This window comes from Sorex fumeus, unplaced genomic scaffold (genome assembly GCF_029834395.1).
Source record: "Sorex fumeus unplaced genomic scaffold, SorFum_2.1 ptg000122l, whole genome shotgun sequence".
Lineage (NCBI taxonomy): Eukaryota > Metazoa > Chordata > Mammalia > Eulipotyphla > Soricidae > Sorex > Sorex fumeus.
In genome coordinates this window covers 18894554-18919706 of record NW_026606179.1, presented here as the reverse complement: position 1 = coordinate 18919706, position 25153 = coordinate 18894554, and the positions used below count along the sequence as shown (strand labels likewise).

At 53.2% G+C, this 25153-nt stretch overlaps 1 protein-coding gene across 1 annotated transcript; it reads left to right on the top strand.

Annotated features, from left to right (window-relative positions):
- Window positions 1-2271: 2271 nt before the first annotated feature.
- On the top strand, window positions 2272-19211 carry ACP7 (acid phosphatase 7, tartrate resistant (putative)). Its single transcript, XM_056136872.1, has 12 exons — window positions 2272-2392; window positions 10190-10390; window positions 10585-10767; window positions 12066-12189; window positions 12792-12854; window positions 12945-13059; window positions 13141-13248; window positions 13337-13394; window positions 13487-13554; window positions 13638-13709; window positions 17660-17797; window positions 19104-19211. The coding sequence occupies exons 1-12, from the start codon at window positions 2272-2274 to the stop codon at window positions 19167-19169; spliced, it is 1317 nt and encodes a 438-aa protein (XP_055992847.1). The 3' UTR covers window positions 19170-19211.
- The last annotated feature ends 5942 nt before the right edge of the window (window positions 19212-25153 follow it).

The window sequence follows — 25153 nt, the reverse complement described above, 5'->3', positions numbered from 1 at the left end:
CTGTACTCATGGTCAAGTTTCTAGGTAGGGATGTAAAAACCACAATCCACATCTTACCTGCTGGGCCAGAGCTATGTACTACTAGGAGGGCACTTGCCTTGCACACAGCAAATCTGGGTTTGATCCTTGGCATCTCTTAGGGTCCGCCAAGCCCTTCAGGGGTGATCCCTGTGTGCAGAGCCAGGAGTAAGCCCCGAGCACTGCGGGTGTGCCCCCTGCCCTCCCCCCCCAAAAAAGAATAATAATCACGTCTCACCTGCTGCTCCGGGATCCCCACCCCCACCCCAATGCCATCTTGGATGGCCCGTCACAGCTTGCCAAGGTTGCCAGGGCACATTCTCGCTTGCTGTCCTTTCTCTCCCTCCCCAGACCCCAAGGCTGGTTCTGGGATTCTGGAATTCATGTTCTTTTTGTTTGTCTTTTATTTGTATTGGTCACAACCTACTCAGATCACTCCTGGCGGTGCTGGGGAGTATGTGGTGCATGGGAACCCAGGTGAGCTGCGTGCAAGGCAAGAGCCTTATTGGGTAAGGAATTAGCTCCTGAAGTTCATGTTTTATTATTGTTGTATATTTTATTTCTTTGGTGTTTGGTGAACTCCTGACTCTGGGCTTACTCCTGACTCTGCACTCAGGAATTACTCCTGGCAAGGCAGGGAGGACCATATAGGATGCCGGGCATCAAATGTGGGTCCTAAGAGGTTCAAGGCAAGCGCCCTACCCACTGTGCTGCCTCCCCGGGCTGGAGTTCATGTTTTAATGACCGTAAAATAAGAGCTGCTCCGGGCCAGGAGGGCGTCAGGTGTCTGGTTAATCCTTACCTGGGTCCATGGGCTGGAACGTTGCAGGCAGGAACCCAGGTAACCCACCTAGACCCGCAGCACGGAACAGCGCTGGCCTTGGTGGAATTTCATTTTGTTTACTGGGGAAGCGATGGGGTTCTGGGGAGGAATCTGGGGCTAAGCTTGAAGAGGGAGGGAGGCAGGGGAGAGAGAGGCGGAAGGCTGGAGGATGGGAAGCGCAGGGGGAAGTTCCCGGTCGCTGGCAAAGGCCCAACACACCTGCATTCTGCCGGGCTTGGGGGTGGGGGCCTTGTCCGTGCCCTCAGCGGGGCTCCGCAGCTGTGGGGTGGGGCACCTGAGGGATAAGCCTCGAGATGAGCCTTACCTGTTCCTGTTCGGGTGCTCACCTGGTGGCCAGCTTGGAGGTGGTGGCTGCGGCGGCAGCGACCTACCAAACCTTGCTGGGTGCCCCTTCCCACGCCCCGCCCCCGGGGGGGTGGGCAGGTGGGCGTGGGGCGCTCAGGACCGGCCTGACCTGTGGGACCCGGGGCCCCGGCTGTCTGGGCAGCCCGTCATCTCCAGGCGGCTGGCTCTTCCGGGGCTGGGACGGTTGTGGGCGGCGGGAGGCTCGGGCGCCTCCAAACTCATAAATACCGCCAGGCGCACTGTGGCCGCAGACGCGCTTTGCCTGCGAGCAGCTGGCGCCCCCGAGGGTGAAGGGTGAGCTGGGGTCCGGGAGGGCGCCCCGCACCTCACTGCAGCTTACACCCCGTCAGTGCCCGCCCCCCACCCCAGCTGGAGCTGGTTTGCAAGGACTGGGGGGCGCGTGGGTGCAGGTGGAGAGCTAGAGGGGTACCCCGGGAGCTCCGGAGAGAGACGGGGTGAGCGATTGCAGGACGGGATGCCCAGGCAGGTGGATGGAAGGAGCCCCCTGGTTCCTGCACGGAATTCCAGGGAGGGGGCGGTGGCTAGAGTAGGGGCTGGGCTTTCGGGTCACTGAAATGGAGTAGGGAGAAGGGGTTCCCTGGGAGCAGGGTGGACCCCTGGATTTAGGAAATGAAGTCGAAGAAATTCGGGTCACTGAGATAAGGACGGAAGGCTGGGCATGGGGTTGCCAGGAGCCACTCACCGCCCCCCCCCCAACCCTTATGGAGTCTCTTGCACCCCGAGGGAGCAGCCTGACCAGCTCCCTCACGTCCTGGGGTGCAGCTGAATCACAGGGCGCTCACTACTGGCACTGCGGGTGATGCAGCAGCCAGCACGCGCAGGAATGTTGGGAGGCGTCCCTGACTCTATGCAAAGTGCTCAGCAAGCTCCGGGTGGGTGGCCAGTCGGCCAACCGGCCAGAGCCACAAGCTCCAGCTCACAGTTCCCTTCTTTCCTCCAGCCTCAGGCCACCTGCCTCCCTGGGGACCCAGCCTGAGCCCCTGCTGCGCCTCGAGAAACCCTGCCCTTCCCCTCTCCTCTCCTCCCCCCCTCCCCCCCCCACCATGCCCCCCCTTCATCCCCACCTGCCCTGCTGCTGTCTGTTTCTCCTTTCCATCCTGGGGGCCTGGGGACGGCCGGAGCCCCCCAGCGCCCTCCCAGAACAAGTTCACTTGTCCTACCCAGGTAAGTGTCGGGGACCCCCCCACCCCGAGCATTTACAGGTGGTGTGCCCAGGAACCCTGCACTGTAGGTCATGGTGGGGCCCTGGCTACTTCCCGAGCCTCAGTAGTCCACTTCTGAGCAATGGGGCTATACAGCAGGGGTGAGCTGGTTGTAGGGGAAGGGATTCGGGTGCCCTGCTGAGAGCCCCCACCTCTGTGAATGAGTCTAACGCTGTCCTGGGCTGTGTCGTTGACTGTCTCCAGGACCTGACTGGCAGCACAGTCAACCTTAAACCTAAAGAAACGGGGCCAGAGCCATCATACAGCTGCTTGCCTTGCACGTGGCCAAGCCAGCTTTGATCCCTGAGCACAGAGCCAGGAGTAAGCCCTGAGCACTAGCGGGTGTGGGTCAAAAGAAAAAAAAAAGATGCCCCCCCCCCCCCAAATCAGAGGCAAAGATGGTCTGATGGTGCAGTGCCTATCCCACCAAGCTGTCCCCAGACCTCCAGAAGAGGGAAGTGGGCAGTAAGACTTTGGACTCATGACCTCTGCCCCAGAGTGACCCGGCCAAGCCACAGCTGTGCTGCTTGCCTCCATGTGACTGTGGCATGCAACTGATCCCACAGGCCTCAGTTTTCTTCTCTGGAAAGTGGGGTGATTCTCCTGAGGCCACAAGTGGCAAGATTTTGCTTGGGAAGGGCCGGGTGCTCTTTGGCTCATGGTGGTGGTGTTTTAACTCACTCTTTGTGGTGCTCAAAGCCACAGAGAATGCCAAGGAGCTTTAGTTTCAGGGTGTATAGTCACTCATTTTTGTCATCTTAAAATTAAATAAGGAAATTTATAAGCATCTGTCAAATCATTTCGTATAAACCAGCCTGTGTTAAGGGAAATGGCATGTGTGTGTATGTTTTGAGGTGTCATAGCTGGTGGTGCTCACAGGATCCTACTAGCTCAGTTTTGGGTGTGAAAGGGTCTCTCTTGGTGGTGCTCAGGGGATTATGAGGTATCAGGAATCCAAACAGAATTTCCACCAGAAATGACATTTTTTCATGGGAAAAAAAACCTATCTTGTCAAAAGAAAAGTTTAAGGAGAAGAGTGAATTAATGTACATCTCTGAAAGTCTCTTTTTTAATTGTTTTGTCTTGGGGACCAGCAGTGCTCAGGGATTCCTCTTGGCTCTGCACTCAGGGATCACTCCTGAACCATTTGGGGGTGCTGGGAAATTAAACCTGGGTCAGCCTCGTGCAAGGTCCTATATGTACTATCACTCTGACCCTGAGGTGGATTTTCGTTTTTGTTGCTGTGTTTGTGTGTTTGTGTGTGTGTGTTACGGTTTTGCCACACTCAGCAGTGCTCAGGGCTTACTTCTGGCTGTGTGCTCAGGGATCACTCCTGGCAGAACTTGGGCATCCCTCTGGGGTACTAGGGATCGAATCTGGGTCAGCCACATGCAAGGCAAGCACTGACTCTGCTGTACTCTTTCTCAGCCCCAGTACCTAGAGAAAAATCTTCCTGAAAGGTTTGTGTCTCTGTAGACTCCAAAGCCCAGGAAAGAGCTTTGGCATTTGCTGGCCAGTAATGTTGGAGCAGGTCCTTTGCCTGCAGGCCTCTGTGGAGTCGAAGGACAAATAACCTTCTCAGGGAGCTACTGGGTGACAGCCCCCAGGAGCTCACAGCATCCCTTTGTTTGGCCTCCACAATAATTAGAACAAAGATTTTTCTCACACAGCAGTGCTCTGACTGGGTACCTCTGCTGACCTCACACTGGCCTGAAGCGGGAGCAACTACTATGGTTCCCATTGTATAAGCTGAAGTATAAGCTGAAGCTCAGGGGCTCAGGGAGATGAGGGTGCTGACCCCAGATCTGAGTCTGAAATGCAACTGCAGGCAGGCTGCCCTGACAGTCTTGGTTTGGTGTGGGGAACACATGCAACAGTGCTCAGGGCTTTCTCCTGGCTCTGCACTCAGGGATCAGTCCTGGGGGTGCTCAGGGGAAGACCATAGAAGAGTCCAGAGACCAAACCTGGATCAGATGCGGGCAAAGCAAGCGCCCTCCCCTCACGCTCCAGCCCTCCAGCCCCAATCTTGGTTTTTGAAACTTCAACTGTTGCACTGACTTGAGATTTGACTGAAATTTTGCAAACACACACACACACACACACACACACACACACACACACACACACACACCATAGCTTCCTTGGCCTCTTCCCAGCTTCTCCTGGTATCTTATAGCTCTGTGAGGCCGTGGGTGGGTAAAACCTGGACATGAACAGGCCTTGTTACAATTCCACAGTTTTCTCACAAACACCCTTTTTCACCCCAGATCCAGGACAAGATTCCTTTTTTTTTTTATTTTTTTGAGTGTGTATGTGTTTGTGTGTGTTTGCTTTGTTTGAGGTTTTCTTGTCACACCTAGCAGTGCTCAGAGGTTCTCCTGGTTCAGTTCTGGGTAGTTGGTGGTGTTCCAGGTAACATGTGGTATCAGGCATCAAACCCAGGTCTCCTGCCTGCAAAGCCTGCCCCAGCCCTTTGAGCCATCTCTCAAGTCCCTCCTATTTTTGTTGTTGTTGTTGTTTCATGTTTAGTGAAGAAAAATTATTTTAGTGAGGGACAATATTAATACTTTTTTTGTACTTGGATCACAACACTTGACTTACTCCTGGCTTTGCAGTCAGGAATCACTCCTGGAAGTGTTTGGGAGGCCTTAAGGGGTGCTGGGGATCGAACTCAGGTCGGCCACATGCAAGGCAAATGCTCTACCTGATGTACTATTGCTCTAGCCCTAGTGATATTAATTCTAAGGAATATGTGGAATTCTCTGAAGAGAAAGACAGAGAAAACAAAGGTAAAAAAGTAAAGGCAGGGGCCAGAGCGATAGTACAGAGAGTCGGGCATTTGCCTTGCATGCTGCCGACCCAAGTTTGATCCCCGGCATCCCATATGGTCCTTCAAGCACGGCCAGGAGTAATTCCTGAGTGCAGGTGAAAAATCGCATAAATCAGAGGGTCATAGCGCAAGACGAGGGTCCAACTGGGAGGACCTGGTTGGGGAGGGGGCACAGGATGGAAAAAAGGTTGGAGGGGTCAAGCTGAATAGAGAAGAGGGAGACAAGGACCAGACCAGGGTGGAATGCTGCAAAGGAGATCGTGCGCCCTGAATGGGGGTACAGGAACCCCCAGAGTCGGTGCCTGGGACTCCACATTAGATCCAGTTGTTGTGTCTTCCTGATCTCCTCAATTTTCCCAGTTCTCACTTGCTCCTGGCCTCCCACTCAGCACTCATAGGGTTTGCCTGCTGAGTGGGTCTGCAAGAAACCCTGTTTAGGGCTGATTTTGCTCAAGGTTGGAATGAGGGGTTTGGGGAAAAGGTCACAGATATGACATCCTCATAGACTTCTTGCTGATATGATGGAGGGTGGCCTTCACTGACCCCATCCTGTGATCCCTGTTGGTCCCTTGTGCTAGATTTCTCTACTGCAGAGCTTTGATTCTTCTGTTTGTTTTGGTTTGGGGCCACAGCGGCTGTGCTCAAGGCTTACTCCTGGCTCTGTGCTTAGGGATTACTCATGGCAGGGATCGGGCTAGGGGCCATACATGAATGGATCCCAGGTCAGTCACATGCAAGACAAGTACCTTAACCCCTGAGCTCTCTCTGCAGCCCCTGGAAAGTTGTTATTTTATTTTTAGCCACACCCAGTTGTACTCAGAGATCACTGCTGGAGGGCTCAGGGGACCAGATGGGATGCATGGGATTGAACCTGGTTGGCATGTGCAAAGCAAGTGCCCTCCCCATGGTACTATCTCTCCATCCCCAAGAGCTTTTCTTGTATCCTCTGTAGTTAATAAATATCTTGGGGTGTAGAGGGTTACTTGAAATTATGCAAGTCAGGTTTCTCTTCCTGAAACCTTCACCCACAAATTTCAGCATCTGTCTGCGGATTGTGTCTGCCACAGTTTTTAGCATGATGTTTGCCTAATTGGGATTCTTTTTCGGGGGGAGTAGCGGTAGCTGTGCTGAGGATGAAGCACAGGGCCTCACACACGTATGGCAAAGGCTCTACCACCAAGTCACATCCCCTACCTATTTGCAAGTTTTTGATTTTCCAATTCCCTTTTTCCATTTGGAATTTCACTCCAAGGAAATGCTGTTTCTTTTAATATTTTGTTCCTTTCTAATTTTTTGTGGGGGCCATACCTGGCAATGCTTTGGGAAGTGCTTTGGGGCTTGGAACTCAGGGGATCATGTGGCATTGGGGATCAAATCTGGGACTCCTACATGCAAAGCATGAACTTCAGCCCTTTGGGCCATCTGCCCATTCCCCTCTTATTCACCTAGTGAGAAGTCTATATATGTGGACATGGACTCATGGGTACTTATTTTATTCTGTGGTCTAAAAGCCAATACAGGGTCAGAAGATAGCACAGGGGGTTAAGGGGATTGCCTTGCATGAGAGTGACCTGGGATAGAACCCCAGCTCCCCATATGGGTCCCCTAAGCACCTCCAAGAGGATCCCTGAGCGGAGAGTCAGGAGTAAACCCTGAGCACCTCCATGTGTAGTTCAACACCTCTCCCCCCATCCTGAGATACACACACACACACACACACACACACACGCACACGTGCACGCGCACATGCACATATGCACATGCACACACGCACACACACACACCCACAATACAGGGCTGGAGAGATAGTATGGTAGGTGAGGTGCTTGCTTTGCAAGGGTTCAATCCCCAGCACCCCATAGAGTCCCAGAGGCAATGTCAGGACTAACTCCTGTATTGCAGAACCAGAAATAACCTCTGAGCATTGCCAGGTGTGGTCCAGAAACAAACGAACAAAAAAGCCAATACAATGGCTAGCGATTGAGTGGCTCAAATGATCCAGATTTTTTCCCCTCAAATTCCTTCCAAATCAGTTCTGCACTTTCCAACAGCCGCCTTGTTTTTAATCACTTCTTCCTTCCCTGGGAACCAATGGTTCAGGTCTCATCTATATTTTGTCCTGTATCTGAAACCAGTGACATCTCTTAGGACTCTTGGCTCCTTGCAGGAGTTAACGGGTATTTGGAAAGGGAAGACGTTGGTGGGTTAACCGTGGAAATCCAGGTTACTTCCGGGTTGGGCCGCTGCTTCCCGGTATGCCCTCACGCGCATGCGCAGCGCTGCTCACGTGGGTTTCTTCCCTTCTTTGGGCTCCAAGAGTGCCACGTCGTTCATATAACTTTATAACTGCTTTCCTTCGGTCTCGGGGCCACATCTGGTGGTGCCCAGGGACCACTCCCAGCTTTGTGTGCGTGGGTTCCCCAGACGGTGCTTAGGGGACCACCTGCTATCCGGTGTTCCACCCAGCACGCAGAGCTTGCTCTCAGCCCATCCAACTGTCTCCCTGGCCCTGACCTTCTGATTTTCGCCTAGCCTCAGGGTTTATTTTTACCTCCCTCAGCCTGACTCATAACTTTTGTTTTGTTTGGGGGCCACACCCGGAGGTGTTCAGGCCTTCCTCCTGGCTCTGAGCTCAGGGATCCCTCCTGGGGGTGCCGAGGGGTGCCGGGGGTTGAACCCCGTGGGCTGCGTGCCAGGCAAACACCCTACCTGCTGTGCTATCTCTCTGGCCCACTCTGGTCGGTGTTTTCATCTAACTTATTTATTTATTTATTTATTTTCGCTTTTGGGTCACACCCAGCGATGCCCAGGGGTTACTCCTGGCTCTGCACTCAGGAAACACTCCTGAGGCGATGCTTGGGGGACCATATGGAATGCTGGGGATCAAACCCAGGTCGACCGCATGCAGAGCAAATGCCCTACCCACTGTACTATCATTCCGGCCCCTAACTCTTTATCTTATAGTTGGAGGGGCCGCGCCACCAAGTACTCAGGTCTGCTAGAGCTCAGGCCAAGCCTCAGAACACCTGATCCTCACCCTGTGATAGAAGCGGGAGGAACATACAGTGTCAGGGATGGAACTCAGGCCTCATGCATGTCAGGTGCTTGTTCTGCCATTCAAGCCACATCCCCAGCCCCAAGAGTGTTGGGAACATTAGTGAGGGGCTATCCCTGCATAGCTGCATTTGCAGGAAGTTCCCTCCGCTCCCAGGAAGTTAAGCACCCCAGAGTCTAAGAGGTGCCAGATGTGGTGGCATGGGGACTGCTTCCTGGGGGGCTTCCCTTTGAGACAGTGAATAGGCCTACAGCACCCTGTGCTCACCACATCTCCTGCTGCTTCACTCCTGACCGCAGCCCTCGTCCCTGTGCCTTGGTCTCCTAAGTCAAGACAATGTGTGAGAAAGCTGGACCCATATCCATTCACAGGATATAATGAACATGAAAGAATCCACCCCTCCTGGAAAAAGGAGAGGGAAAGGGGGAAGGAGGGGGAGGGAAGAGCCTTCCATAGAGGCTGGCTTAGGGGGGCGGTGGAAATTGGTGGGGGAGGGAAACTGAGAATACTGGTGCTGGGAAATGTACACTGGTGGAGGGATGGGTGTTGGAACACTGTATTTTGATTTTTTTTGTTTTCTTTTTGGATCATACCCAGCAATGCTCAGGGGTTACTCCTGGATCTGCACTCAGAAAATTACTCCTTGTGGTGCCTGGGGGGCCATATGGGATGCCGGGGATCGAACCCAGGTTGTCTGTGTGCAGGGCAAATTGCCCTACCTGCTATACTATCACTCTGGCCCTGAGACACTGTATTTTTTTTCTTTTGGGGGAGTTCACACCCAGTGATTCACAGGGGTTACTCCTGGCTCATGCACTCAAGAATTACTCCTGGTGGTGCTCGGGGGACCATATGGGATGCTGGGAATCGAACCCCGGTTGACCGTGTGCAAGGCAAATGCCCTACTTGCTGTGCTATGGCTCCAGCCCCATGTATTTGTTTGTTTGTTTTGCTTTTTGGGTTACACCCATGTATTTTGAAACCCAATCATGAACAGCTTTGTAATGGGCTCTCTCACAGTGATACAATAAAAAAATTGAAAAAAAATCCACTTTCCCAGGGGCTGAAGAAGAGATAGTACCAGGATTAAGGCACTTGCCCTGCATGTGACCGACCCTAGTTAGATCTCCTGTTATGCAGAATTTCCCTGAGCACTGCCACTAGTGGTTTTTGAGCACAGAGCCAGGAGGAAGCCCTGAGCACCATAAGATGTGACTCCACCTGTTGTCAGCCTCCACCCAAGATGGAGTCTACCCACTGCCATCCCCTCTGCCGTCCTGTCCTGCTCACAAAGAGTTATGAGCGAGAAAGGTGTCATTAGGTGTTTTCATACTTGTGTGAAGGTCGTCAAGTGGCATAGCCCAAACGGATGGTCGTGTCTATTCCACACCCCGCCAAGTGGTCCTGCCTGCAAGGAACATCCTTTATCTGTGTCTATGGTGGACCCCAACATTACTAAACCACACCTCCCACTGGAGCCTGTGCCTTGGGCTCCTCCACTAGTTCCAAATACTTCGAGGGTTCCAGTCCCCAGATAAAACAGAGGTGGGGTCTGAGAGTTAGTACAGCAGGCCGGGCACTTGCCTTGTGTGTGGATGACCCAGGTTTAATCCCTACCAGCCCATATGGTCCCCCAGGCCTTCCAGATGTGATCCCTGAGCACAGAGCCAGGAGGAAGCCCTGAGCACAGCCTGACTCCCTCCCAGGAAAGCAGCGTGCCCAGCGCGGAGCTGTATAGAACCTGGCAGCTTTGGAATCCCAATCATTGATGGCTGGTCCATAGTGCCCCACTCCCCCGTTAGGACCCCCACCCTGCTCATCAGACCCGTATCTGGCCTACCCAGGTCTCAGCGTCTCTGTCCCTTCCTCCCCAGGGGAGCCAGGCTCCATGACTGTCACCTGGACCACCTGGGTCCCCACCCGCTCAGAGGTGCAGTTCGGCACACAGCTCTCGGGACCACTGCTCCTGCGGGCACAGGGCGCTGCCAGCCTCTTTGTGGACGGGGGGATTCTTCGGCGGAAGCTCTACATCCACCGGGTCACGCTGCGGGGGCTGCTGCCTGGAGCCCAGTACGGTGAGAGGCTCGAGGTGGAGCTGTGGCGGGGGGGGTGGGGGGAAGAGAATGAGCACTGGGAGATGGCTGAGAAGGGGCACAGGGGAGGTGGCTCGGGCTGGGCTGCTATGGCCGTTGCATGGGTGAGGATGGCTGGGGGTAGGGGTGCAAGGGGGAGACCCCCTGGGGTGACCATCCCTTTGCTTGCCCCTTAGTGTACCGCTGTGGCAGCCCTCAAGGTTGGAGCCGCCGGTTCCGCTTCAGGGCCCTGAAGCGAGGAACCCAGTGGAGCCCCCGACTGGCTGTGTTTGGGGACCTGGGGGCTGACAACCCCAAGGCCCTCCCGCGGCTGCGCCGGGACACCCAGCAGGGCCTGTACGATGCCATTCTCCATGTGGGTGAGGCTTGGACACACGCGTCTGGAGGTGGGGGAGAGTTGAGGGGCATCGGGGAGGCAGTGCCAGGACCATGGAGGGGATGGGACTGGCCTTGGAGGGCCATAGGCGACACTGGCTTCGTCATATCATAGCTGCAAGTTTAGACCAGTTTTTTTTTTTAACAAAAAAGTGGGGAGTGATCATTATGTGAACCCTTTTTGGGGGGGTCTCTAAGTGATGTCGAGAAGCAAAGGGGAGTCTATTCTGGTGGTTCTCAGCCAACCAGGTCACAGTTCAATGTGAGGGTCCAAGAATGCTGGCCTGGAGGTCACCTGGTCATGGGTTGCGGGGGGGGGGGGTGGGGGGAGAGGGAACACCCAGGGCTGTATTCAGTGGTGCTGGGAAAACCGTGTGGTGTTGGGAAGCAAGCCAGGCCAACCCATGCTGGGCATCTGCCTTAACTATACCATCATTCAGCACACCTTCTATTTTTTTATTTTCCCCAATTGTGCTGATATTACTTAAAAACAAGTGTGATGATTATTTAGTAGTGGCTCAGTGAGTTAGGGTACGCACTATGCATGTGAGTGTCCTAAATTCACTTTCCAGTACCTCAGGATCCCCAAACATCATCAGGAACACCAAGCTGGTATAGTCCCTGACTGCCAGATGTGACCCCAAATCACTGCCCCACCCTCCAAAAAAGTTGACTGCATTGATGGTGTCTGGTTGACCAGATGTCCAGCTAAAGTCCCAAGCTGAGAGCAGTGGGTGCTGGCTCTCCCTCTGTTGTTGCTCCCAGGACCTCGATGCCTTCAGCATCCAACAGGCCTCTGGACTATTTGACTGTTTCTGGAGTATCCACCCTGCTTTAGTGATCTGGGGGAATGATCCCTGAGTCTTCATTCACCAGCTCTGAGACTTGGGGCAAACTTGGAAGTCTCCAAGGCCACAGCCCCTGCCTCTGCAGTGAGGAGGGCAATAGCACCCCTCTCCTGCAGAGCTTTGAGGATTCAGGGGATGGAGCGTAGAGCTGTGCCCAATCCAAAACAGGACCAAGAGACATCAGTCTCAAGCGATGGGAGGGGACAGGGCCGGGGGAGACGGGGTCTGGCTAGATGGAAGCAAAGGAAACCAGCAGCGTCCTTCAGGGGTCCAGAGGCAGCAGAAGTGCAGGGAATGGTTCCAGGCACACATGCAGGTAGGCATGAGGCAGGATTTGGAGACCCATGGGTTCGGACTGCCACATCCCCCCTACCCGATCAGCCAGCTCTGTCATTTCAGGGTCCTCACTTCCTCTCTGCACCCCCACTCCCCAGGAGACTTTGCCTACAACATGGATCAGGACAACGGCCGTGTTGGTGACAGGTTCATGCGACTCATTGAACCCGTGGCAGCCAGCCTGCCCTACATGACATGCCCTGGCAACCACGAGGAACGCTAGTAAGGGCCGGGGCCTGCGGGGGTAGGGAGTCCCTAAAAGTCAAAAGTCTTGGTCTCTCACCTTAGCCCCTTTAGACTCAACTGAGGGAGGGAAGAAAAGAGTAGGGGAGAGGAGGGGAGAAGGGAGGAGAGGAAGGGAGAGAAGGGGAGAAAAAGGGAAGGGGAGAGGAAGAGGGGAGAGGAGGGGAGGGAGAGGGAGAGAAGGGGAGGAGAAGGGAGGGGAGGTGAAGGGAGGGGAGGGGAGGAGAGGGGAGTGGAGAGAAGGGGAGAAAAGAGGGGAGGGGAGAAAAGGGGAGAGTAGAGGAGGGGGAAGGGACAGGAGGGGAGGAAAAGGGAGAGGGGGGAGAGGAGAAAAGCAGAGGGAAGGGAGGGGAGGAAAGGGGAGAGGAAGGGAGAAAAGAGAGAAGGGGAGAGAAGAGGAGAGAGGAGGGGAGGGAAAGAGAGGAGGGGAGGGGAGACATAGGGAGGGGAGAGGAGAGGAGAGGAGGGATGTGGAGGGGAGTGGGGAAGGGGAAGCGAAGGGAGGGGAAGGGAGGGGCCCACATGCTGGGTCTAAGCAAAGGAAGATGGGATTCCCGACTCCTTGATTCTCTTTGTTCTAGCAACTTCTCCAACTACAAGGCTCGCTTTAGTATGCCAGGGAACACTGAAGGCCTGTGGTACAGGTAACCCGGGGCCAGGGTGGGGTTTGGGGGCCCACCTTCACCCCCAAACCTTCACCCTCACTTTGGACCCCTCCCTTGGGCCTCTCGCAGCTGGGACGTGGGTCCTGCGCACATCATCTCCTTCTCCACCGAGGTCTACTTCTTCCTCCACTACGGCCGCCAATTGGTAGAGAGGCAGTTTCGGTGGCTGGAGAGAGATCTTCAGGTAACCCGGAAGGGGTTCCCCTCCCCTGGCCTCGCCCCACCTAACCCCGGCGACCCTCCTCACCCTGGGCCGCCTCTCTAGAAAGCCAACAAGAACCGGGCCGCCCGCCCGTGGCTCATCACCATGGGCCACCGACCCATGTACTGCTCCAACCTGGATCTGGACGACTGTACGCGCCACGAGAGCAAGGTGAGGACTTCCCTGCGCATGCGCGGTGCCCTGGGCCAGAGGGGCCGCCTGGCTCACCCCAGCCGCTCCTCTCTGCCTGTCTGCCTAGGTACGCAAAGGCCTTCGGGGCAAGCTGTATGGGCTGGAGGATCTTTTCTACAAATATGGTGAGTGATCCCCCCCTGCCATGCCCCCACCCTAGCCCCCAGCCTTCCAGCTTTCCTGTTCCTGGGCCTGACCCCTACTCACTCTGTCTCAGGGGTCGACCTACAGCTGTGGGCCCATGAACACTCTTATGAACGGCTGTGGCCGATTTACAACTATCAGGTAAGACTTCGGGTCGTGGGAGCAAGTGCAGATCATGCCCAGGTGTGACTTATGTGACACCTCCCCACCCTGTCCCTCCGCAGGTATTCAATGGCAGCCGGGAGATGCCGTACACCAACCCTCGAGGCCCTGTGCACATCATCACAGGATCCGCCGTGAGTGGGGCACCGAGTGGGGTCTCACTTGCTCCCTCCCTTGGGGGCCTTTGCTCTCCCTGCCTCCAGCCATGCCCAGAGTAGGCCCATTGCACAGATGCAAACACAGAGGCTCTGCTAGTCAGGGGTGGAGCTGGCCCTGGTCTTAGGAATGGATCCAGGGTCTGAGGTCTTGTTTGATTTATTTTATTTTATTTCTTTATTGGCTTTTTGGGTCATCCCTGGCGATGCTCAGGGATTAATTCTGGCTCTGCACTCAGAAATCCTCCGGGTAGTGCTCAAGGAACCCTGTGGGATGCCAGGAATTGAACCTGGGTTATCTGTATGCAAGGGAAATGCCCTCCCTGCTGTGTCATCACTCCGGCCCCATTGTTGTTTTATTTTTTGAAAGATGTTATTATTACTTTCCTGTTTGTTTTAGAGCCACACCTGGTGGTGCTCAGGGTTACTCCTGGCTCTGTGCTGAGAGATCACTCCCGGCGGTGCTCAGGGGACCATATGGGATGGTCCTGGATTGAGCTCAGGGACTCATACAGGTGGACATCTACTACCAAGCTATATCCCAGGCCCTAAATGCCAATTTTTGATATTAGGACCACACCTAGCAGTGCTCAGGGCTCACTCTTGGATCTTTGCTTAGAGATCACTCCTGGTGGGGCTCAGGAGACCATATGGGGTGCTAGGGACCAAACCGGGTTGACCGGGTTCAAGATAAGTGTCCTCCCTGTTGTACTATCTCTCTGGCCTGCAGATCACCCTTTTAATTTATTTTTAATATTTTGTGTTTGGGGGACCACACCTGGTAGTACTCAGAGCTCACTTCTGGCACTGTGCTTAGGGATCACTTCCGGTGAGGCTTGGGGGGGATCAAATGGGGTGCTGGGGATTGAATCCTGGTTGGCTACATGCAAGTCAAGCACCTTCCCACTGTACAACCTCTCTTTCAGTGACTGTCTTTCTAGGGGAGATAAATACTCATTTATTCTTTGGAATAAATCAAATCTACTACCAAGCTCTATCTACTACCAAGCTCTATCCCAGGCCCTAAATGCCTATTTTTGATTTTAGGAACACACCCACCAGTGCTCAGGAGTTACTCCTGGCTCTGCACTCAGGAATCACTCTTGGCAGTGCTCAGTGGACCATATGGGATACAGGGGATCGAATTTGGGTCACCCGCATGCAAGGCAAGCATCCTGCCCGCTGTACTGTCTCTCCAGCGCTTGCAGGGAGAGACTCTTCCACCATGCACGATGCACACGTCCCATCTCTCCTCAGACACTCACTGTCTCATTTCCCCTTCTCCCTGTGGCCTCCATCCCTGCTGTGTTCTGGTGGGAACTTGGTTTCCTTCCTTCCTGCCACCTTGACTGGTTCATTAGACCACCACTCTTCCTCCTGCCTCCAAGGGAGCACTATCTCTCTGGCCCCATTTATTCGGTCAGTGAGTTATTGATTCATACCGGCGTGGGCTCCTGGGTCATTGACTGGATTCTGTGGGTTCTAACCTGACGCTACTGTGATTCACACTGCTGCTTGGTCTGTTTGAGTTTGCACAGTTGGAAGCTCGTTGAGGCAGCTCATGTGTCCTGCCAACATGCCCGGGTGATTTTGCCAGCCCTGCCTTCATTTCGGGCCTTTCTGCAGGGAGTGAGGTTGATGGGGTTGGAGGGAGGGTTTTTCTTGGCGGTACTGGGGGCCCACCAGGGCTCCATCTGATGGTACTTGGGAGACTGAGGTGCCAGGATGAAACGCAGGGCCTTGAGTATGTCGTGCATTTGCTCCTGCCCTTTGAACTCTCTCCCTGGCCCCGAGGCTGGTGTTTGAAGTTGAGGCTCACACATTAGTAAGAACCACTGGTGATTAAAAGTCAAACGGTACAGAGGCAGGAGGTGAACACCAGCCCTCCACACCGCTTCCTAGTGCTGCACTGGGCTGTCACTTTTCTTGGGTAGTCTTTTAAAAATGTTGTCTAGGGCCAGAGATGCCCCCACCCACACCCCCCAAAAAGGAGAAAGATAAGACTCATAAATCAAGTTCCCCAGAGCAAATAATGATTTTTCTTTTTTCTTTTCTTTCCTTTTTTTTTTTTTTTGGTTTTGGGGTCACTCCCGGCAATGCTCAGGAGTCAATTCTGGTTATTCTGCATGTAGGAATTACTCTTGGCAGTGCTCGGGGAACCATATGGGTTACCAGGGATTGAACCCAGGTTGATGCCAGCAAGGCAAGCACCTTACCCTCTGTACTGTGACTCCAGTCTCAACAAAAAATGAATGAGAGCTCCTTTGACCCAGAGAAAATTGGCCCTTTTTCTCATCTTTACAGCACACCTTTGTTTGTTTGTTTGTTAATCGAATCACAGTGAGATACACAGTTAGAAAGTTGTTCATGATTGAGTTTGTCATACAGTGTTCCAACACCTATGTCTTCTATCAGTGTACATTTCACACCACCAATGTCCAGTTTCCTTCCATCTTTGTTTTTTTTTTTTTAATGTCTCCATCTCTTCCCTCTGCCACTGTCTTGTTTTGAGGGACATTCTTACTTTCCTACTGTAAAATAATGGCAGCTGAGGAGTTAACATTGATAATATACTATCATCTAATCCTCCAACTCTTTCCAACTTAGCCAGTTGTCACGTTGTTTAAATCAAAGATTGATTAATTGATTGATTTTTGCCAGTCCTGGAGCTAGTCTAAGATCCTGGATCTATTTCAGTTCCCTTTTTTTTTTCCTTCTTTGCTTCCTTTAGTCAGAAACCCATCCCTGCTCTTTCTTCATTCCATGACTTTGAAAATCTCCAAGTTCATAGCATATTGATTTTGTAGAATATCCCTCAATAATTTCAGGTAGTCGACCTGAGGCATGCTCCTAATTAGGTTGAAGTTACTACGGCTTTTTTTGGGTGAAGACGCACAAAAGCACTATGCAGTGCTTCTAAGTGCCTCCTGCTGGGTGACCCCTGAACCCCTGTGAGCCTTAGTTTCCCGGGGCACAGCTCATCACTCCTGATGTGCTTTGGGGTCACTTGCTTCCCTGTCATGTGCTGGCCTCTGCAAACCAGCTGCTTGCTCTCCTGTCACCTCTGAAATTAACAGATGCTTGTTAGTTTCCTTTTGGTAATTAACTAGCCTCTCCCCAGAGATGCTTAGAGACCGTGCAAATCTCCCTTCTTTCTGCGACCCAGGGTTGATGGCTGAAAACTGTGACTCCAGCAACTCCCCCTCCTCTGCTCCTGGGGCCCAGTGTCCTATTGCAGGGATAAACTCTTGCCCCAGCCCCCAAGCCAGGGAAGTGGGGGGGGAGACAGGGGGGTTGTGTGTAATTTTAAGAAGACTTCTAGGAAGATCTACTGTGTAACCAGACTTGTGACCGACTGATTTCTTTGATTTCTGAGAATTGCATCTTCCCAATTCTCAATACTTCTGAGCCCTCTTTCTGGATGAGTGACTTTGTGGTGGTCACACCATCATTTATTTCACTCATCCTACCCCCACGGTTTTTTGGGGGACTTCCAGCTCAGGCCTTATATAGAAACTTCTGCTATCAGAGTCTTTGTACAGGCAGCCATGCGATTTTCCAAACATCAATATCAAGGGCCGGGGAAAGTCTTGGTGGGTCGAACCAGCCTTTCACGCGCACTAAGGAGGTCAAATCTTAGGGCTGGAGCAATAGCACAGGTGGGTAGGGCGTTTGCCTTGTACGCGGCCAACCTGGGCTCGATTCCCAGCATCCCATATGGTTCCCTGAGCACCGCCAGGGGTAATTCCTGAGTGGAGAGCCAGGAATAACCCCCGTGCATTGCCGGGTGTGACCCCAAAAGCAGAAAAAAAAAGGAGTTCAAGTCTTAGTAGCTTGGTCTTCCCTGGGGGCCGTGGCGTTCTGCTCCCCTGAAGAAGCTGACACCATCCACCAGTGCGGCCCCCACGGTGAGCCTCTTTGTCCTGCAGGGCTGCGAGGAGCGGCTGACACCCTTTGCCATCTTCCCCCGGCCCTGGAGCGCAGTGCGGGTGAAGGAATACGGGTACACGAGGCTTCACATCCTGAACGGGACCCACGTCCACATCCAGCAGGTGTCTGATGACCAGGTCAGGAGGGGCAGCCACGGAGGTTAAACATACAGCCCAGCGCCTGGGTTCCAGCCCTTACCTGCCGTCACCTTAATTATTGTGTGTGTGGCGGGGGTGGGGGGGATTTTGGGTCACAGGCAGCAGTGCTCAGGGGCTACTCCTGACTCTGTGCTCAGGAGTGACCCTTGACAGTGCTTAGGGGACTCTGTGCAGTGCTGGGGATCAAACTGGGGTTAGCCGGGCCAGAGTGATAGCACAGCAGTTAGTTTCCTTTTGGTAATTAACTAGCCTCTCCCCAGAGATGCTTAGAGCACTTTCCTTGCACATGGCTAACCCAGGTTCAATCCCCAGCACCCCATATGGTCCCCTGAGCACCACCAGGAGTAACTCCTGAGTGCAGAGCCAGAAGTGACACCTGAGCATCGCCAGGTGTGGCCCAAAAACAAACACAAAAACCACAGCTGGGGTCGGCCATAGGCAAGGCAAGTGCCTTAACTATCTGGACTAAATTTTGGTTGTTGCTGTTGTTTGGTTTTTTTGCCCCCACCCGAGGTGCTCAGAGGTGCCTTCCAGCTGATGCTTGGGAATGCTCCCTGAGGCATCCGGGGGACCTTGCGGGGCTGAAACCTAGGGTTCCACATGCAAAGCCGGTGCTCCAGCCCTGGGAGCCATCGCCAGCTTCAGACACGCTCTTTGTTTCAAATAACTGGCATTTATGGCCCATGGGGCTGGTGCTCTGGGGCCCGGCTGTGGCTTGCCTGATGTCATTGGGTGCCCCCGGGTTTTGGAACACAGAAGATACCTCCCAAGTCAGCCCTGTGCTAAGGCTGATGGACAGTGGCTGCCCTGAGCTATAGAACAAGGTCTATAGCTCACAGGCATGTCCCCACACCATCAAAAGAGGTAGGGACTGTGACTGTCATTGCTACTGTTCAGAAGTAGCAAAGGAAAGCTCAGAGAGGTCAGTGTACTCTCCCAAGGTACACAGTATTTAAACTGCTTCCTGAGTGTAGACTTTCATTTTTGTATGTGTGTGTGTATATGTATGTGTGTGTAACTGTGTGAGAGAGAGTGTGTGTGTCAGTGTGTGTGTGTGTGTGTGTGTGTGAATGTGTGTGTGTGTGTGTGTGTGCGTTGTTTTGTTTGGTTGGGAGCTGCACCAGGCTGCGGTCAGGGCTGATTCTGGGGGCTCTGAGGACCATATGGATGTCGGGAATTGAACCTGGGTTGGTATTGAGCAAGGTCAGTGTCCTGCCTGCTGTACTACGGCTCTGACCCGAGTCTGGGCTCTTGCCCCTCACGGCCTTCTCTTTCCCCCTTGCAGGATGGGAAGATTGTGGATGACATCTGGGTAGTGAGACCTCTGCAGGGCCGGATGCTGTACCTCTAGAGACCAGGGGTCCCCTCTGTGACGGACCCAGCCTTGCTGCCCAGGCTGGTGTGAGGCACTGCCAGGTCCGGGCGGGAGCTAGGGCGGGGCCCTGACTCCCCTGGAGGCCGTGCACGTGCATGCGGGGTGGAAGCTGGAGCAGCTGTCCCCCACCAGAGTTGTGGGGGCCCCCGCTGACTGTTGGGACCATCAGAGTGACCGAGTGACACGGGGCAGGTCCCGGGTAGCACCCACTGGCTGTGGTGCCCTGGACCTCGGGAATAAAGACACATTCCGCTGTGGTTCCTGGACTCTGCCATTTCCTGCCAATGCCTGTGGGGCCATCTCCTCCTGCTCCACCCTGGGGACCCAGGACCTAGGGAGGGTGTGACACAGTGGCACAGCACTCCGACAGGAGACAAGACAGGGTCCCGGCCCAGGGAGCAGAAGCTCATCCCACCAGCACGGCCTGTGGCCTGGCTGACAAGCAGCTCCTAGGCCATGTGCTCCCTCCTCCCTCCTTCCTCCCCTTCATCCTTCATTATTTAGCCCAGATTTCTTTTTCTTTCTCTTTTTTATTTTTGTTTTGTTTGGCTTTGGTCTGGCAGTGCTCAGGGGTTATTCCTGGCTCAAAACTCAGGAATCACTCCTGGTGGTGCTCCAGGGACCCTCTGGGATGCCAGGGTCCAATTCAGGTCGACCATATGTGAGGCAAACACCCTACCCTCTGCTATCTCTTTGGCCCTCAGCCTGGATGTCTCAGGTGTCCACCTTGTGTCCGCTGGGCCCCACCCCACCCAATACTGGGGAGCAGACAGCACCCCAGATCTTTGCTTTCACGGGGCTGATGTTCCCTTCAGCATATTGAAAGTCCACTCCACTCAGGGTCAAGGGTGATCTGTGCTTTGAAAAATGGGGGATGCCTTACACGTGGTCACCCCAGGTTCGATCCCCAGCATCCATTGGGTCCCCCAAGCACTTCCAGGAGTGATTCCTGAGTGCAGAACCAGGAGTAACCCCTGAGTGAAAAGCCAAGAGTAACCTCTGAGCATCGTCAGGTGTGACCCAAAAAGCCAAAAAAGAAAGAAACACAAAAAGAAAATGACAAAATGAGGAACAGGAAGCCACGTGCATGGTGGAGGTGCCAGGGTTAGAGAGATCTCACGGGGATCTAATATCTGAGCTTAGGGAGGTGCTCTCAGCTGGCTGAGGACAGCAGTGCCAGGATCCCAGGGACAGGGCTGGACCCCTGGCATCAAGGGGTCACAGCATAGTCAGAGAGTAGGTGGAGGCTGTGGGGATGGGTTGGTTGGTTTTCTGTTTGAGGGCCACATCCAGCAGTGCTCAGGGCTTATCCTGGCAGGGTTCAGGGGACCCTATTGAGTGCTGGGGACTGAACCTGGGTCACCCACACGCAAGATAAGTGCCCTACCTGCTTGTACTATCTCTTTGGCCCTTTGTTTCTCTTTTGTTTTTTGGTTGGTTTGTTTTCGGAGGGTTTGGTCCCCACCTGGCGGTACTCAGGGCTTACTCCCGGCTCTGCACTCAGGAATCACTCCTGGCAGGGCTCAGGGACCATATGGGGTGCCAGGGATCAAACTGAGGTAATCTTGGTACAGATCAAGTACCCTGCCCACTATACTCTCTCTCTGGCCCGGGGGTTGGAGGATATTTTTCATTCTGAAAGGGCAAAGAGAAGACCAGGTGACAGGTGACATGGAGCCCTGACCCCAGGCTGGGCTCTTTCTTCATCCACTGGCAAAGCACACCTGCTTCTAGCAATTTCTAGAAGGTTCCTTGCTCTTCCAGCAGGCCTGCCTAAAGGATCTTTGTCACCTTTGGGGCATCTCTCAACTCCTCCACACCACCCCTTCTCCTTCCGTCCAGCCCCCAACTCCTCTGCGCCCACTGCCCCTCTAACTCCTATGCCCTCCTGGGCATGTTTGCTGTCTTGTCCACTGGTGGCTGTCCCCGTGGACTGTGGGGAGTGGGGTTCTCAAAGGTAGACAAAGGCCACCTGGCTTCTTCACTTCCTCCCTGACCCCTTTTCAGGCAGGGCAGCAGAACAGGGGGAGGTCTGAGCTCCCCCATCCTAGCCCTACCCACACTGGGGTCAGGGTTGACCACCCCCCACTGTCCTGCCAGCCTCCAGGCATGTTCCAGCCCCACCCAAGACAAGTGCTGATGCCAGTGACACAATACATGGGTGACAATGAATGACTATGAGTGATGCAGATAACTCTGTGGCCAGGGGAATGTGGCTGAGGGACACGCCTGGGGTGTCACCCAGTGCACGCATGGCGGCCGGGACAGAGGCGGGGACCACAGACAGTGATGGCTGGACTGACCTGGACTCAACAGCCACTGGGCTCAAAGCATGGGCCCGTGGCTGCTGGAGGCTCTGGTCCCCTAAGAGCTTCCGTCTCTTCCTCCAGCTAGAGCTGAGCGCTCCAGAGGGCCACTTTGGGATGCCCTGGTGGTGTCCTCAGTCCCTTTGTGTTTCTTACATGCCACATTCAATTGACGCGTCAAGGCCAGTGGCTCAACACTAAAGCACTTGCCTGGCATGCAAGCCGCTGGGTTCAATCCCCGACATTGGAAGACAAACCAAAAATAAAGACATTTATCAATTGGCTCTGGGTTCTCCTGGATTTGCCTGTAAACTCTACCCAGGATGGTGGGGCCAAGCAGTTTATCTGCTACTGTTCTGGCCTGACTCCAGTGCCCACCCCACAGCTGGTCCCCAGCAACAAATCTTGTGACCTGGGGGCCCCTGGCTCAGTCTCTCCGTGCTAAGTCCTCCTGTGCCTCTGTGTCCCCTGGGGTGAAGGTCAGAGCCATTCCAGCCCACACCTTCCCCACACCTCCCACCATTGATTCCATTCACTGCTCTAGCCTCCCCTTCACTGCTCCAGTAGCTCAGGTCACCCCCTCCCCCATTCTGTTCTGGAGCACCCCCTGCTGGACACACTTCCATCCACTGGCTCCACCCTCCTTGAGGATTTTGCTCACATTCACTTTCTCAATGAGGCCTTGCCTGCCCACCGGGTTCAGATGCACAACCCCCCTAATACCCAGAGGAATAGCACAAGGGTTTATGGTACCTGACTTGTAAGGGTGTGGTCACGAGTTCAAATCCCTGTGGCACCACGTGTGTGATCCTGTCTGATTTTCAGCTGCACCACAACCAGGTTTGTACAAGCACTGCAGACTTATGCAGGAGCTCTGCAGCCATCTCCTGGTGAGTATCACAGTTAAGAACGTTCAAGCTTCACGCCCTACCGAGGTCACAAGTTGCCCCCCACGAGGGGCTCTCCGGCAGGGCCATGGCTCCAGAGGCAAAAGGACTTAATCCAGAGCACAGCAGCTTGCGGCAATAAAGCGAATGGACCATGTGTTAAACTATGGTGCCATGCCTCCCTGAGAGGGAAAGGGTGTTGTTCCCTTCTGCCTTTTTCCCCCCCAGCAGCAAGGTGGCCGCCGCCTCAGAGCTTATAGGAAAGCCAGGTATGAGCTGGCGGTGACGGGGCAACTGGAGTCTCATGGGAAGGGGGGCAGTACCGGCTCGTCCTTCATGCTCTACCAAGGTCACGAGTTGCCCCCCACAAGCGGCTCTCCGGCATGGCCATAACACCAGACACACAGAAACCAATCTCGTAATTATCTGGCTCTTTGCAGAAATCCAAAATCGCTAGGTGGCTATTATGGCCACGTGACATTATATGATTCTCATAACCAGCTATAGAAAACAAAGTATTTCACAATGCCTTTTCAGCAATTCTGATTGTTGGGGGGGGATTATAAACAATAATGGTGCATCTTTTGTCGAAATAGTGAATGTAATCAATGTAGAGAAGAGTTAAGTAGAAATCATCTGCCTCACAGGCATTGGGAGGGGTCGGAGGGGGGTATATTGGGGTTCTTGGTGAAAAATGAGTACTGGTGAAGGGAAAGGTGTTTGATCATTGTATGACCGAGACTTAAACCTGAAAACTTTGTAACTTTTCCCACAGTGATTCAATAAATAAATATAAGAAGAAAAAATAAATAAAATTATGAAAAAAATAAGGTGGAGTTCATGCCCAATTCAATCAGCTAATCAGTGGCTGAATAAATAGCAGTACTCCTACATAAAAAAAATAAAATAAAGTAAAATAAGTCATAAAATATGGTAGGCATTGATGTTTTTCAAATAAAGAATTAGGAGGTACCATGTAGAAATTTTATTCTTAGAAATGAAAAACTGTAAAAGAAATAAAGATTATGTTGTTGAGTTAAAAAAAAAAAAAAGAACGTTCAAGCTCCAGCTGCTGGAGCAATGGTACAGCAGGTAGGACACTTGCGCTGCACACAGTCGATCCAGGTTCAATCCCAGGCATTCCATATGGTCCCCAGAGCCTGTCAGGAGTGATCCCTGAGTCCAGATCCAGGACTAAGCCCTAAGTACTGCCTTGTGTGACCCCCAAAACAAAACAACTTCCCCCAAAAATGTGTGAGCCCACAAGCCAGGCCTGTGTGTGATCCCTGGTCAATGCAACAATAGTAATAACTGCAACATGTGAAGAGAGAGGGAGAAGGGAGGAGGGGAGAGAAGGAAAACAAAGCAAAGATCCCCGCCTGCCCCCTTTCCCTCCCCCCTGCCCTGTCTTAATCTCCCTCAGAGCTCTTGATGGTGATCCACTGTATGAAGTGGAGAGGGTTGGGGCCACAACTAAGGGGACTCAGGGATCATTTCTAGTAATGCTTGGGAGACCATGTGTAGTGCAGTGCTGGTGATCACACTTGGGGTCAGCCATGTGCACGGCAAATGCCTTAACCCTTGTACTATCCCTCTGACCCCTAAATACGTATTTAATTATTTTCCAGGGATGTGGCTCAGTAGCAGAGCACATACCTTGATGTATGAGACCTGGGTTTAATCCTGGGCAAGGCAAGTGCCCTACCTGCTGTACTATCACTCTGTCCCTGTATCTTAAATTTTTTTTCACTGTCACTGTCCTCCCGTTGTTCATCCATTTGCTCAAGCGGGCCCAGTAATGTCTCCATTTTTTTAGACTTGTTGTTGCTGTGTTTGGCATATTGAATACGTCATGGGTAGCTTGACAGGCTTTTCCATGCGGGCGAGATACTCTCGGTAGCTTGCCGGGCTCTCCAAGAGGGGTGGAGGAATCGAACCCGGCTTGGCCAGGCTGGCTGTGCGCAAGGCAAATGCCCTACCGCTGTGCTATCGCTTCAGCCCTATCATATGGCATGAGCTTTTATGATCTACTTTTTAATTTTATTTATTTTTGTTTGACTTTTTTTTTGGTAGGGGGCAGGGGAGGTAACACCTGACAGTACTCAGGGCTTACTCCTGGTTTTGCACTCCAGAATAAATCCTGATGGGGCTCAGGGGACCATGTGGGATGAAGGAATCGAACCTGAGTCAGCCACATGGAAGCAAGCACCCTACCCACTGTACTATCTTTCCAGTTCTGGGGAACAATTTTAGATCACAGAAAATTTGCAAAGATAGTTCAGTTTCTTTTTTTTTCGTTTTGGACCATTGGTGATGCTCTGGGGTTACTCCTGGCTCTGCACCCAGGACTTACTCCTGGCAGTGCTCAGGGGACCACATGGGATGCTAGGAATCAAACCTGGGTCGGCCATGTGCAAGGCACACCCTACCCGTTGTGCTATTGCTCCAGTCCAGATAGTTCAGTTTCCATAAACTTCACACTCAACTAGTAAAACCCTACTTTAAACGGGCAACTTATTATATTCAATGAACCAAGAGTAATGTGTTATTAATAAAGTCCATACTTAGTCCCACCACATTGAAAGAACTTTGGGAAGTAATTTGGGCCACACCCAACAGTGCTCAGGGCTTATTCCTGGCTCTGCACTCTGGTATCACACAGGGCTGAGGGGACCATATGGAGTGCTGGGGATTGAACCTGGGTCAGCCACTTGCAAGGCAAAAACCCTACACACTCTACCATCTCTTTGTCCCAGATTAGGATTGT

Bases quoted from the DNA above. Each gene is read 5' to 3' on its own strand.
- ACP7 (XM_056136872.1), top strand. From the start codon at position 2,272: ATGCCCCCCCTTCATCCCCACCTGCCCTGCTGCTGTCTGTTTCTCCTT. The intron at 13,555-13,637 runs GTAAGACTTCGG...GTCCCTCCGCAG, and splicing joins GGCCGATTTACAACTATCAG to GTATTCAATGGCAGCCGGGA. The intron at 17,798-19,103 runs GTCAGGAGGGGC...TCCCCCTTGCAG, and splicing joins AGCAGGTGTCTGATGACCAG to GATGGGAAGATTGTGGATGA.